At 35.9% G+C, this 15,353-nt stretch overlaps 1 protein-coding gene across 8 annotated transcripts in view; it reads right to left on the bottom strand.

Annotated features, from left to right (window-relative positions):
* Positions 1–15,353, bottom strand: part of PIBF1 (progesterone immunomodulatory binding factor 1) — a 232,890-nt gene that overhangs the window by 88,042 nt on the left and 129,495 nt on the right. For 4 of the 8 annotated variants that reach the window (XR_015137616.1, XR_015137615.1, XR_015137617.1 and 1 more), the window contains exons 11-13: positions 14,554–14,719; positions 8,743–8,893; positions 8,331–8,413 (exon numbers count right to left, since the gene is read on the bottom strand). Coding sequence is in view for 3 of the 8 variants with exons in the window: in XM_086328532.1 (XP_086184658.1) it covers positions 8,743–8,893; positions 14,554–14,719 (317 nt within the window). In the remaining 5 variants the exon portion in view is untranslated. The remainder of the gene's footprint in view (positions 1–8,330; positions 8,414–8,742; positions 8,894–14,553; positions 14,720–15,353) is intronic. The other 4 variants (XR_015137614.1, XM_086328532.1, XM_086328534.1 and 1 more) reach the window with 1 other exon arrangement.

Raw genomic sequence — 15,353 nt, 5'->3', positions numbered from 1 at the left:
CTTTTTTTTTAATTACAAAAAATTTAGCAACATTTACTTCTAAATTTTGTTATTGTCACACACTCCCCAAAAGAAATTTTAACCAATAGGTTAACATTTTATGAGTAAAAAGTTTAAATGCAATGACAATTTTACTGGAAGTTGAGATGAAAAAACATTTAATCAAAGGCCATAAAAACTAAAGGTTTATAGCTCAATTTAAAGCAGTCAATGACATATAACAATTTTTATAACATTATTCATTGATAACCATTATTTTAATGTAAAAAAGAGAAACCTACTTTCAGAAGTGTTTCAAGTTTAAAACAAAGCCACAAATTTTACATTAGTAAGGAAGTTACTTGCAGGCCTATCACTGTAATATGCCCTTTTTTGTTGTTTGATCCTGCTGTGGTACAGTAAATATTTTAGGAATATTTGTAAGCGTTTTCCTTCAATTTTGACTCTATTTTTCACACTGAACCAAGACCAGTTTTCAGAGGTCAGATTGTTAATTATGAGGGACATGTGGAAGCGAGAGATGCTTGGTGCCATGACCAGTTGTATTATCAGCTATTGCTGCTCAGATCCAAGTTGACTTCCCTTCATCTCTATCAGAGCTACAGCTGGCATTAGATACCCGTCTGACTCTTGTCTGTTTTAGACAGTTCTAAGTTCAGAAGAGAGAGGAGTAAATTTAGCTAACATCTCAAAAACTCATCACATACTGATGGACAACTTAAATTCGAGTTTAATACTTACTTGATTAGTAACTTATGGTATAATTATTCTAGTGATGATTTAATAAAGAAGCAACATGCTATACAACATGGTAAATGGTACTGAAGACATATGAATGTGTCTTAGAAGCACAACTAATATCTGAGTACTACCAATTTTCCCATGCTAGAGGCATAAAGAAGGTATGGGGAGAATGACATTTACAGAGAAGTTGCAGGAAGGAACCATAACGCGTAAAGGCACAGACTTGAGAAGTTTTAGTATTAATAATTGTAAGGAAAGTGACTACAGTTAGTCTGAAGAACAATGGTAGTAGTCTTGTTTGCTAGGCTAAAGAGTCTGGATTTTATTCTATAGATAACAAGATAACAAAAAGTTAAGAGTGATTAAAACAGGTAATAACATGACCAATAGATTTTTGTTGTTAACTCTGATTTTATATAGGAAAAAAATTCCAGTAATGAGAAAACAACTCCTCACAAGTTATAGGTACTATTATTAACTGGATTTAGGGAAGGAATGAAAAATAGAATTCCATACAGACCTGTGGAATGACTAGCCTACAGACACTAACTGAAATTGTGGAAAGGGATAAGATTATCCAGAAAATAGTTAAGTAAAAGTTAAAGAGGATGAGGGGAAAAAATCCCCAGGAACTAGAAACAGTTGGAAGAAGAGATAATAAAAATGATGGAGAAGAAACAATCAAAAGTGATGATTTAAGAAGCAAGAGAAGAGTTTTGAAAAATGTGACAAATACTGAGCAGAGGTTACAAACAGGAGGAGGATGGAGAAGAGATCCCTCGATTGACAGAAATCTGATATTTACAAAAAATTTATTTACTTTCTGGACAATACCTGTACTTTTAACAACTTGATGAGATCTTTGAAAACAAAACTCCTCAAATACTTAATATTATGTGCGGGCTTAGTTGCTTCAGTTGTGTCTGACTCTCTGTGACCCTATGGACCATGGCCTGCCAGGCTCCTCTGTCTGTGGTATTCTCCAGGCAAGTTACTGGAGTGGGTTGCCATTTCCTTCTCCAACATAATATTTCCCTTAATTACAAAAAGCAATTCAAGCATAAACAGGATACTGCAATTTGCCATGGTTTGTTATTGTTCAGTCATATCTGACTCTGTGACCCCATGGACTGAAGCACACCTGGCTTCTTGGTCCTTTACCATCTCCTGGAGTTTGCTCAAACTCACATGCATAGTCGATGATGCCATCCAACCATTTCATCTTCTGTTGTCCCCTTCTCCTCCTTCCCTCAATCTTTCCCAGCATCAGTCTTTTCCAGTGAGTCAGCTCTTCGCATCAGGTGTCCAAAGTATTGGAGTTTCAGCTTCAACATTAGTCCTTCCAATGAATATTCAGGGCTGATTTCCTTTAGGATTGACTGGGTTGATCTCTTTGCTGTCCAAGTGACTCTCAAGAGTCTTCTCTAGCACCACAGTTTGAAAGCTTCAATTTTTCAGTGCTCAGCCTTCTTTATGGCCCAATTCTAACATCCAAACATGACTACTGGAAAAACCATACATATGTATGGACTTTGGTCAGCAAAGTGATGTTTCTGCTTTTTAATACACTGTCTGAAGCTCCAATCTGTGGCCACCTGATGTGAACAGCTAAATCATTGGAAAAGACCCTGATGCTGGGAAAGACTGAGGCAGAAGGAGAAGAGGGTGACAGAGGATGAGATGGTTGGATGGCATCACCAATTCAATGGACAGAAACTTGGGCAAACCTTGGGAGATGGGAGGGACAGCGAAACCTGGCATGCTACAGTCCATGGGGTCACAAAGAGCTGGCTGCACTTGGCAACTGAACAACAACAACAACTAGGTTTGTCAGAGCTTTTCTTCCAAGGATCACGTGTCTTTTAGTTTCAGAGCTACAGTCACCGTCTACAGTGATTTTGGAGCCAAAGAAAATAAACTGTCACTGTTTCCATTTTTTCCCCCATCTATTTGCCATGAAGGGATGGGAATGTATGCCATGATCTTACTTTTTTGAATGTTGAGTTTTAAGCCAGCTTTTTCACTCCTCTTGTACCTTGATTAAGGAGGCTCTTTAGTTCCTCTTCACTTTCTGCCATGAAGGTGGTATCTGCATATCTGAGGTTGTTGATATTTCTCCCAGCAATCTTGATTCCATCTAGTGCTTCACCCAGCCCAGCATTTTGCATGATGTACATTCTACATATAAGTTAAATAAGCAGGCTATACAGCTTTGACAAAGATGTACTCCTTTCTCAATTGACAAATTGACAAATACTCAATTTGACAAATACTCAATTTGACAAATACTCCATTTGACAAATACTTCTTTCTCAATTATGAACCAGTCCACTGTTCCATGTCTGGTCCTAAGTGTTGCTTCTTGACCTGCGTACAGGTTTCTCAGGTGGTGATACCCATCTCTTTGGGAATTTTCCATTTAGTTGTGATCCACAGTCAAAGGCTTTAGCGTGGTCAATGAAGCGGAAGTAAATGTTTTTCTAAGATCCAGAGTATGCTGGCAATTTGATCTAGGTTCCTCTCCCTTTTCTAAATCTAGCCTGTACATCTGGATGTTCTTGGTTCATGTACTACTGAAGCCTAGCTTGAAGGATTTTGAGCATTACCTTGCTAGCCTGTGAAATGAGCACAACTGCACAGTAGTCTGAACATTTTTTGGCATTGCCTTTCTTTGGGATTGGAATGAAAACTGATCTTTTCCAGTCCTGTGGCCACTGCTGAGTTTTCCAAATTTCCTGGCATATTGAGTGCAGCACTTTAAAAGCATTATCTTTTAGGATCTGAAATAGCTCAGATGGAATTCCATAACTTCCATTAGCTGTTTGTAGTGAGGCTTTCTAAAGCCCACTTGACTTCACACTCCAGGATGTCTCGCTTGAAATCTGTGACCACACCATCATCGTGGTTATCTGGGTTGTTGAGACTTTTTCTTGTCATGGTTACACCTTAATAAATAAAGCCTAAGCATCTTTGTGTCTGCTGAAATGAGACAAATTAGATGACAATCCTTTGAGTACTGTACACACTATGGTACTAAAAAAGAATGTTTTGCCCTTACATCTCACAAATTTCATTTTTCAGTAAGTATTCATTAAACAAGGATAGGAATATTCTAATTTCCAGTGTAAATGGATAGAAAAGAACCTAGTTTACTGGTCTTCCAAGTACAAATAAATCTAGTTTAACAAAGATATGGTTTATACAATGCCACAGCAAAAAGATTAATTTCCAAATCTTTTCTAAAAAATTTTATTAAGAAAATATTTTACATATATGAAAAACCTGAAAGAAATATACACATATATCCAGCATCTGGCATCCAAATTATACATTGTACTATATTTATTTCTCACACATCTGTCCATCACTGTATTCATCCATGTTGTTGTTGTTGTGTTAGTCGCTCAGTCGTGTTCGACTCTTTGTGACCCCATGGACTGTAGCTTGCCAGGCTCCTCTGTCCATGAGATTCTCCAGGCAAGGATACTGGAGTGGGTTGCCATTCCCTTCTCCAGAGGATCTTCCCAACCCAGGGATCAAACCTAGGTTTCCTGCACTGCAGGCCAATTCTTAACCATCTGAGCTACCAATGCTGTGCATTCGTGAATCTTATTTGTTGATGCATTTCAAAAGAAGCTGCAGTACTGAGCCTTCACTCCAAACAGTTCAATGAGTAAATTATCAACTATAGTTCAATAATATTTACAGTTCTTTTTTAAAAATAAAATTTACATATGGTGAAAGGTACAAATCTTAAGTCTACCTACCATTCATTGCATTTTGAGAAATATATACAGTTGACCCTTGAACAACAAGGGTTTGAACTGCTTGGGTCACACTCATACATGAGTATTTTTCAATAAGTACACTGGAAAATTTTTTTTGCAATTTGAAACAATTTGAAAAAACTTGCAGGTGAACCATGTAGCCTTAAAATATCAAAAAAAAGCTAAGAATAAGGTAAGTCATGAATACATAAAGTATATGTAGATGCTAGTCTATCCTTATATAGGCATAGGTAATATTTCACAAAATTAATAATGTGTTAGTTTTCTTATTGTTTTATAACCTTGCTGTCAAACAATTATATTACTGTACTGTATGTCTCTCTCTTATAACTGAAGAAACTGCATATTAGTGTATCATCACAGGTAAGTAGCTTTTTAAAAGGTTTAACAATGTTTTCAATACTGTAATATAAATATGACTGTAATACTGTATGTCACAAAAATTTTATAGTGATTCATTCCTTAGTGTATAGGCTAGGCTACCCTGAAACAGTCATATCAGTTACACTGGGCTGTGATAAAGCGATATTGCTGCTTCTTTTTTATCCATGCATGAATTTTTATACCTGTAAATAAATGTGAATTTTTTCCTTCACATTATCTTTTCATTTTTTTAATAATATGAATTTTTTACTGACATATAGTTGATTTACAATGTTGTGTTTGTGATGTATAGCAAAGTGAATATATATATTCCTTTTTATATTCTTTTCCATTATGGTTTATTGGTATAAATACAGTTGCCTGTGCTAGAAAGTAGGTTTATCTATTTATCTATTTAGTTTATCTACTTTTCATATACTAGTTTGTATTTCCTAATCCCAAACTCCTCTAATTGGTTTTCTCCTACCGCCTTCTTCCCCTTTGGTAACCTCAGGTTTGTTTGCTATGTTTGTGAGTTTATTTCTGTTTTGTAACTACGTTCATTTGTGCCATACTTTAGAGTCTACATATAAATGACATTATTATGATATTTGTCTTTCTCTTTCTGACTTACTTCACTTAGTATGATAATCTCTAGGTCCATCTATCTTTTCATTTTGGATATCTAGTATTGAAGTGAAGTGAAGTGAAGTCGCTCAGTTGTGTCCGACTCTTTGCGACCCCATGGACTGTAGCCTACCAGGCTCCTCCCTCCATGGGATTCTCCAGGCAAGAGTACTGGAGTGGGTTGCCATTTCCTTCTCCAGGGGATCTTCCCAACCCAGGGATCGAACCTGGGTCTCCCTCATTCCAGGCAGACGCTTTAACCTCTGAGCCACCAGGGAAGCCCCGGATATCTAGTATTAGCAATACATATAACACCTACAGTGGTTTGTATCATTTAAAACAATATTGATGTAGGCGCATGCATGCTAAGTCACTTCAGTTGTGTCCAACTCTTTGCAACCCCCACAACTGTAGCCTGCCAGGCTCCTCTGTTCACGGAATTCTTCAGGCAAGATTACTGGAGTAGGTTACCATTCCCTTCTCTAGGGGATCTTCCTAACACAGGGATCGAACCCGTGTCTCTTATGTCTCACTGCATTGGCAGGTAGGTTCTTTACTGCTAGCACCGTATGGGAAGACGATGTAAACCTACAGTATTAATAGATACAGTGAAGTACTGTAAATATATTTTTTCTTACGACTTTCTTAACATTTTCTGTGGATCTTCAAATCCTCTCTCTAACTTCTGTTTTCATCATCACATAACCTTCTTACAAGGACCCTTGAGATAGGCCCATCTGGATAATCTTATGTCAAGACTTTTGTGAATATTTTCTCTGAGTCATTTTCTTAATATGGATACCATTGCTTTGTCAGATATAAGACTATGATTATTTATTCTACTTTGCAAGTTAGTTCGTTTTAAAAAAATGTCTTCTAAAAGAGCAGAGGTTTTTAATATTGATGAAATCAACTTAGTAAAGCTTTATTTTATTATAGTTCCTTTCAAGAACCTATCTAGGAAATTTTGAGCTGCATCAAGTTGCAAAAACAATCATGTTTTCCACTAAAGATTTATAGTTTTACTTATTACTTGCAAGTTTCATCTTAAGTTAGTATTAGTGTATGGTATGAAATAAGGTTGAGGTTCACTTTCAAAAAATGTCCAATTTTTTTAGCACCATGTATGGAACTTTCCTTTCTCCAGTTGAATGGTTTGCTGTCTTTATTAATAATCAGACAAGTGTGGGTCTATTTCTTAGTCCTCTATTTTATTTTATTGCTGTATCTGTCTTTACACCAGTAGTATAGTAGCTTGACACAATAGCTTTATATTAAGTCTTGAAGTCAGTCTGTGTATGTCTTCCAATTGTGTCCCTCCCCCCGACCCGCTCACATTATTTGGGTTGTTCCGGTGTGCATATGCTCTTTGTCTTTGGGAAAGTAACTAAGAATGAAATTGCTGGATAACTGGATAGGTTGTTTGGTTTTATAAGAAAGTCTTCCTCACAAACATTGAGAATAGTCAGTCTTGCTAATTTCAGGCATTCTGGTAGGTGTGTCATGCTATTATTAAAAGTAGACTTTGAATTTTCACATAAATGGAATACTAAAATGTTAAAAAAGGAACTGTGAATGGAACAACACTGAATTAATAGAATTCATGATTTTATCTTTGGATATTTTAGAGAGTCTTCTTTAATTTTTCCTAGCAATGATTTGTATTTTGTACTGTTAAATTTATTCCTATATATTTCGTGTTTTTTGATACTATTGTAAAGGAAACTGCTTTTTAAATTTGGATTTCCAATTGTTTGCTTCTAGTATATTTTCATGTAATTATCATAGCCTGTTAAATTTACTTATCAGTGTCAGTGATCACTTTGTAATCTGAAAATATAGTCTTTCTCTTCTTTTCTGATCTTCGTAAATTTTTTCCTATCCTCCATTAGTACACTGGCTAGGAGCTCAAAAATGTTTGATAGAAGTTATGAAAACTTCTTGCCTGGTTCTAGAAGGCAATCCTTCTAGAAATCCTCGCCTGGTTCTCTCCCTGAAAGGGAAAGCAATTGATATTTCATCATTAGTTATATTAGCTATATATTTTTTATAGGTATCTCTTATCAGATTGAGGAAGTTTTCTTTCATTACTAATTTATTTAAACAGAGGGACATCTGCAAAGTTACAGAGATAAAAAAGAGTATAGAACTTTCAAAATACAGTGATATGATAAGAATAGCAAGGCATGAAAAAGTACAAAGATAAATGAGTCTAATCATAAAAAGACATGCTAAGGAATTTGACCTTAGGCTGATTTATGTTTATAGGGGCATTAAAGCAGGTATATGGTATAGTCAAATCTATATTTTATAGAGGTTACTCAGATGCCATGAAGAAACAGGATAAATTTGGAAACTACTGCAGTTATCACTGACCTTGGAAATTAAAAAAAGGCAATGACAGAAATGAAAAAAAGTTTTTCTTAAATTGGGCTACCAACATAATACAGTCTTCATAAGAAAAGTTACCCCAGATAGAGTCAATCTCAACTTCAGCTGAAGATTAAACCCACTTTTATAAGAATGACACTATCATTTCTGACTTTTGAATAGAAATAATGTACTGTAGCAAACATTTCAGGCAATGGTGAAATGTTAATTTGAAATATTCTCTTGGAGTCAAGGACAACACAGGAAGATGGCAAATAAGAGGGGAATAAAGAAGTAGAAATTAAAGGTCAAAGTCTGTAACACAGGGTGTGCAATGAATTTCTATCTGTCCTTCAAGACTCATTCAAATGTTATCTCCCCTCTTTGGGATTCCTCACCTCCAACAAGGAATTAACTCACGATCTCTTCTGTACTTACCAAGATCTGCCTCTCTTTTGCTAACAGCACTTTAATTATCTGTTGACATGTTTGTCTCTCCCAGCAGAATAGACTAGGAATACCTATAAGCAAGAATTATTGCATGAACTCTACACCCCAGATCCTGGCATATGTAATCACTTTATTGCTGAATGAGTGAAATGAAATAGTAAAACAAATAAATAAATGAAAAGATAAAATCTATCATAGTTAGACAAATATATATTTTTTGCTCTCAAACTACTAGAATTAAGGTTAACTGAATTTTAAAATACAAAGTCTTCTTTCAAAGAAAGTCACAAGTAATATTTTAAAGAAATATAGCAAAGCAGTTTTAGAAACAGTATCAGGCTCCTTGTGCTGTCAGAAGAAACAGCTGTGTGTGTGTTGGGGGTGTGTGGGGGGGACTTACTCTCTGCAGTTTGCATTATTATTTCGTCAAGCTCTTTTTCCAGTTTCTCATAAGTGTCTAGCCTTGCCTTATGGTCAGAGTTCTGTGCTTGAAGTTCAGTAATGCGTTTTTCAGAAGAGGCTTGAAGACTATAAAATTCTTTAGTTAAAACCTAGGAGTGGAAAAAAAAATGGCAAAGGCAGAATTAAATAGGTTGGCAGTTAAGATGAAAACATGAAGCAAAAAATATTTTTTACTGATTTAGATATGAAGAGAAAGCTCAATGAAGATGACCGAAGAGGTAAAATACATTCGTTCCTAAGGAACATAATTTGTTTTGAACTGAAAATTATGAAGCACCTTTTTATATAAATTGAAAAAAATGTAAAACTTAGCAATAGTTGTAGGAGTAACATTGGCATTTGCTTGTTAGAATTCAAAAAATGCAATAATGCTATACTCCTCACCTAGGTGGAGATTATTTATCTAGTGATCACAGATATTTGAGAAAGACTTGCAAAGCTGTGTGTAAAAATTACATACTCGTAATGAGTCCTTCAGTTTTCTACCACAGACTGTTTCATTTACCCAGACCATGGTTTTAGTTAAGATTTTTGGTTTGCTGAACAATCATAAATTCAAAGCAGCAAATCAAAATGTAAATGTGAAGTGCTACTTGGAACAGTACCAGAAAATGCCTTTGTATAGAAAGAAAGGATAAAAAATTTATTAAAAAGACATATAAAAGACATGGAAATTGGAGTTATTTTAAGTAGAAGAAAAAAGCCTATGTTTTCCTATGGTAACTCACTGAAGAAATCATTAGGGTGACAATAATGAATTCACCAAGAAGGAGACATTTCTAGTGACAAAGGAATGCTTTAATGCTTACATTAAATTGCAACTATATAGAAAGTTTACTTACTAGTACAGACTAAATTATGGGGTGGTATTATACTTACTTCTTAACACAGCATAAGGAATGCAGTATTTCCTGAGAAGCAGTTGAATATTATGGTAAGAATATGGTTTGAAGCCAGAAAGATTTGGATTTCAATCCTGGCTTTGACACTTACTCATTGTGATCGTAGGTAATTATTCTTTCTAGGCCTACCTGTGTGTTGTTGGAAGTATTAAATGAGAGGATAAAGTCACAGTGTTTAGCAGAGTGACTAGAATATAGTAAAAGTGCTGAAAAATGCTATTACCACTGCAGGAAATACAACTATGAGTACCCTGTATTAAATGGCTCATAAAGATGAGATGTACTGCTTTGCTGCTGCTGCTGCTAAGTCGCTTCAGTCGTGGCCGACTCTGTGTGACCCCATAGACGGCAGCCCACCAGGCTCTTCCGTCCCTGAGACTCTCCAGGCAAGAACACTGGAGTGGGTTGCCATTTCCTTCTCCAGATGTACTGCTTTAATTATCCTGAATTCTCTATTATTAAGCAATTTTGAAGAAAAGTTATTTTCTCTAATGACATAAAGTTTACCTTAACAAATGTATGTGACTGCTTCCTGCAATAGGGAGAAAGAAAATATGGAAGATCTATTTACAGCTTTTAACAAGCAGAAATTTTGATTTAATTTAATCTATTTCATCTCATTTTCCTAAATTATTTCCATCAAAACTCTCTCCCAACTCCAAATAAACTAATAATCACCCCCTACCCTCTAAATACATTCCTCCATCAAAACTCTCTCCCAACTCCAAATAAACCAGTAATCATCCCCTACCCTCTAAATACATTCCTTTGGAAGATGGAGAAAGAGTAACACAAAAGTTATATCTGTAGGATGATTTCTAGTGTCCTTGATTGGATCAGAAAAAGAAAATTCCTGTTGTAGCATTAATTCTTGCTGGTTGGAAATGCTTTCTAGAGAATTTATTATAACAAAATCACTGCAAAGTGAAACAATCTGGGGATTTTAGAGAGTTCACTAAGTTGGGATGTAATTCATTAAGAATCTGGTTGCCGGTGATACATTAATGCCTTTGTCAGTAGAGAGGCTCAGTAAGGACAGTGTTAAATGGTGGTTCTCACAGCAGGGCTGATAACCCTTCATCTATACCTCACTTTCCCAACAAAACTACGAAAGAAAAACTGCAGAAATGGATATATGAAGAGACAAAGAACTAAAATGCTGGAGACTACATATTTCATAAAATACTATTTTAAGAAGAGACTGAAAGGTAGTATTAAATTGAGAGATACAATTTAAAATTCTCGTTCATGACAGAAAGAAGAGAGGGCCAGAAACTTTTGACTTGGGGTACCTTTCAATACCTCTGGTACACCACAGTACAAATCTTTTATCATGGATTTGTCTGAGTGGCTGATGTGAATAAATTTATTACAGTTTCTGAAAGCCACTGAAGAACATGATTATTGGACCTATGGAAGGCTATTACATTAAAGATTCTTTAGGGAAAAACCAATCTATGAACATGTGAGTTTAATCATGAATGCAAAAAATAGGTCAACTGCTTTTAAGAATCCTTATTAAATATCAAACTCTCACAGTGGATATTTCCTTCCTTTAAATAACAGAATGATAATACACAGTTATATAAAATTATATATATAACATACATAAAATGAATGAAAACACAAAATTATAGGTCAATAATTGCTCTAAAAAGAGACAAAAATATAAAGTCAGTGTTTTTTAAAGTAAATTTTGCCATTTATTTACTTTCGGCTGTGCTAGGTCTTGTTGCTACACCAGGGCTTTCTCTGGTTGTGGTGAGTGGGGGCTACACCTAGTTGTCGTGTGTGGGCTTCTTATGGCGGTGGTTTCTTTTGTTGCAGAGCACAGGCTCTAGGTGCACGTGGACTCAGTAGCTGTGGAATGGGCTTAGCTACCCCACAGAATGTGGGATCTTCCTGAACCAGGGAGCGGACTTGTGTTCTCTGCACTGGCAGGTGGATTCTTAACCACTTGAACCACCAAGAAAGTTCTAAAGCCAGTTTTTTGAAAGCTTTTGGAAACTGATAATTAAGGAAAAAAATAAAACAGACTGTCCCTAAGGCATAAATCAATGAGAATATTGGGTAAAAGCCATCAAAAAGTACATAATTATAGTAATCTTTACCCTTCACAACATTATTTCTCTCTGCTGCTGCTGCTGCTACTGCTAAGTCACTTCAGTCGTGTCCGACTCTGTGCGACCCCATAGATGGCAGCCCACCAGGCTCCCCCGTCCCTGGGATTCTCCAGGCAAGAACACTGGAGTGGGTTGCCATTTCCTTCTCCAATGCAGGAAAGTAAAAAGTGAAAGTGAAGTCGCTCAGTGGTGTCCGACTCTTAGCGACCCAATGGACTGCAGCCTACCAGGCTCCTCCATCCATGGGATTTTCCAGGCAAGAGTACTGGAGTGGGTTGCTGTTAAATTCATTATAAATGGGGCTTGCCTGGTAGCTCAACTGGTACAGAATCTGCCTACAATGCAGGAGATGCAGTTCAATTCCTGGGTTGGGAAGACCCCCAGAGAAGATATAGGCTACTCACTCTAGTATTCTTGGGCTTTCCTGGTGGCTCAGATGGTAAAGAATCCATCTGCAACGTGGAAGACCTGGGTTCGATCCCTAGGTTGGGAAGATCCCCTGAGGGCATGGCAATCCACTCTAGTATTCTTGCCTGGAGAATCCCCATTGACAGAGGACCCTGGTGGGCTACGGCCCATGCGGTCGAAAGGAGTCAGAAACGACTGATTGACTAAGCATAGCACATCATCAAACCATTCATTCACTCATTAAATATTTATTGAGCATCCACTATGAGTGAGGTGCTATGTTAGGCACTGATGACAATAGTAAGTAAATAGTCCCTGTCCTCTCAAAGATCCTAGTTTAACAGAGGAGAAACTGTAAAGAAATTCCCCTAACGCCTCAGTTTTATCAACCCAAGTTTTTACAATCATAGTATTTTTCACAAAGGTGTTTCTCCATGTAAGGCCTTTATACAAGAGAGCTCAATAATTACTAGTCACCTGCATCCACAGACTAAGTGGGTAGCTCTATGGAAAACTGGCTTTCATATTGCAAGTTGAAACCTTTAGGAGGTTATGAAATCAGTTTTGACTAAAACCAGCTAAAAACAATAAAATAGAATGGTTAAAACACCAGCACTGTGTGTTTTAAAGTATTGGTTAATGAAATGTTTGTTTCAGTACACAGAGAGGGCAAGTGGCTTTCTACTTTCCTAAATATAACCCCTCACTCCCCCCAAACACATCCGTAAGCACAGCCATCTGATGTGGAAAGAAAAAGAAATTGCTAGGAATTACAAAACTTAAACCATAAAAAATTTGCAGATGACGAATACCAAAGCAGAGCTAATCTAATCTAAAATGTGTGGGAGAGTCGCCTGTAGCAGATTGTGACTGCAGCAGTTTCCCAAAGAAGGTACCTGAAAAAGTTTTAAATGCAGAACACTGGTTTATTTAGAAGTAGGTATCATCTACAATTTTTACTCGTGTTTCTTTAAATATGTGCTATTTAATTCACATTGTCTTTATGTTTTTCCCTAAGGCTTTATTTTCTGTAAGACTCTTTACTTTGTTATTTTTGTTTTTTTAAACAAATATTTATTTATTTTGGTTGCCCTGGGTCTCAGGTGGGGCACGTGGGATCTTTGCTGCACCACGCAGATCTTTCACTGTGGTGCACGGACTCTCTACTTGTGGTGCATGGGTTCCAGTGCGCAAGGACTAGATAGCTGTGGTGTGTGGGCTTAGCTGCTCCGTGGTATGTGGTATCTTAGTTCTCCAACCAGGGATCTAACACACGTCCCCCTTGAACTCTGAGGTGGATTCTTAACCACTGGATGACCAGGGAAGTTCCTTTTGTTTTGTTAATCTTAATTTTACTTATCAGAGTACTTTTCTAAAATGTAGTCTCTGGAAGTTTATTGTAATGAATACTTACATCATTAATTAATCACCCTAATGATATTATTGCGTCTTTCATTCAGCATTTTAAAGAAGAATTTTCTTGATTCTAAAATATTGAAGAACATGATTGCACATAATCATACAATGTATGAATACAGCAAAATTTATAATTTTAACATATTAATCAAAAACTGTTTAATTATCTATTGTTGGGACATTTAAGACACTTCCAGTTTTTATGATAATAAATAATGCTGTGATACACACAAAAAACATAAAACCTTACTTGTTCTCAACAAGCACCTCATTGTTCCTTTAACTAAAATTACTTGATCAATTTTTTAAGGACTTTAACACAAATAACCATATCATTCTCTAGAAGGGATGGTCCATTTTCTACTTGAATGAGATTTCCCATTTAAGGGGACTTCTGCCAACACTTTAAAAACAACAAACAGACCTATGGCAATTTGCATTTCTTTTCTTAGAGGCTGTCCATTACTTTTTTCCACCTTTTTATCTAAGAGGAAGATACATTCTCTTGATAAGAGATCTTTAAAAATTAAAGACACGGCTCCTTTTCATACATAACACAAATATTATTTATAAAGCTCAATATGAAATATGGACTTCCCTGGTGGTCCAGTGGTTAACAGTCTGCCTGCCAATGGAGGGGACACGGGTTCAATCCGTGGTCCAGGAAGATTCCACATGCCGTGGGGCAACTGTGCGCCAGGACTACTGAGCCCAACGCGCCACAATGGCCTCAGTTCGCCCCAACTAGAAGAAAGCCAGTGTGCAGCAACAGAGACCAAGCACAAACAAAATTAAATGAAAAAGAAAATCATTTTTTTAAAAAGCTGAATATAATATAGACCTTATGCTTACAGAGCTTACATTCTGTGCTAATTTTAAAACAAAAGCTTGTATATGTACCTCTAATTTTTTCTGGTATTTTTCACATTCCAACTGACACTGAGTGAGATTTCTTGCAGTCTCCTCTTGTAGAAGTTGAGCACGCTCACTTTCAAAAGATTTTATTTTACTTTGATGGAGAAATTCTGTTACTTTGCTTTCTGCACTAAGTTGTAGTTCTCTGTACCTGAAGAAAGAAAACAATTATGAAACAATAAAGAAATCTCAATTTATAGAAACATAAGCAGTACTTCTGCCTGTTCAATATCCCTATATTATTATTCAGTTAATAACTTTTATTTATTCAGCAAAGCTTTTGTAAATAATTTAGATGGTCGTGTGTATGGAAATATGCTAAGTCTGGGGAAACAAAACATGTTGATTAAACTTCCTCTACTGCTCCCTTTATTTTCATTCTTCTCGTTCCAAAATAGTTATTACCTATTATTATTATTTTGCAAGATAAGCATTTAAAATAAAAATGGTAAGAACAAGGTTCAGTTATTACTTAAAATGACTTAATTTCCATATATTTCATAGGCTTTCTTAAATCTATAGCATTGTTTCCAACCTTGCTATTTCATTCTAAGTCTAAATAATATTAAATGGAGAAAAATGGCATGAAATATATGCATTAACTTGCAATTCCTGAGACATATATAAAATAAATTTTTAAGCTAGTAAATATAGATTTGATTTGTATAAGAAAACATAATGTACAAATTACAAAGGTAAATATATAACAATAAGCAGTCTATTACAACACAGATAAGAAACATTCTCTTCATTCCATAGGTATAACTAGTAATAAAAACATTTCC

The sequence above is a fragment of the Bos grunniens genome, chromosome 12, assembly GCF_055505025.1.
Source record: "Bos grunniens cultivar Pamir isolate PY7600 chromosome 12, Bosgru_T2T1.0, whole genome shotgun sequence".
Lineage (NCBI taxonomy): Eukaryota > Metazoa > Chordata > Mammalia > Artiodactyla > Bovidae > Bos > Bos grunniens.
This window is presented reverse-complemented; position numbering and strand designations above follow the sequence as displayed.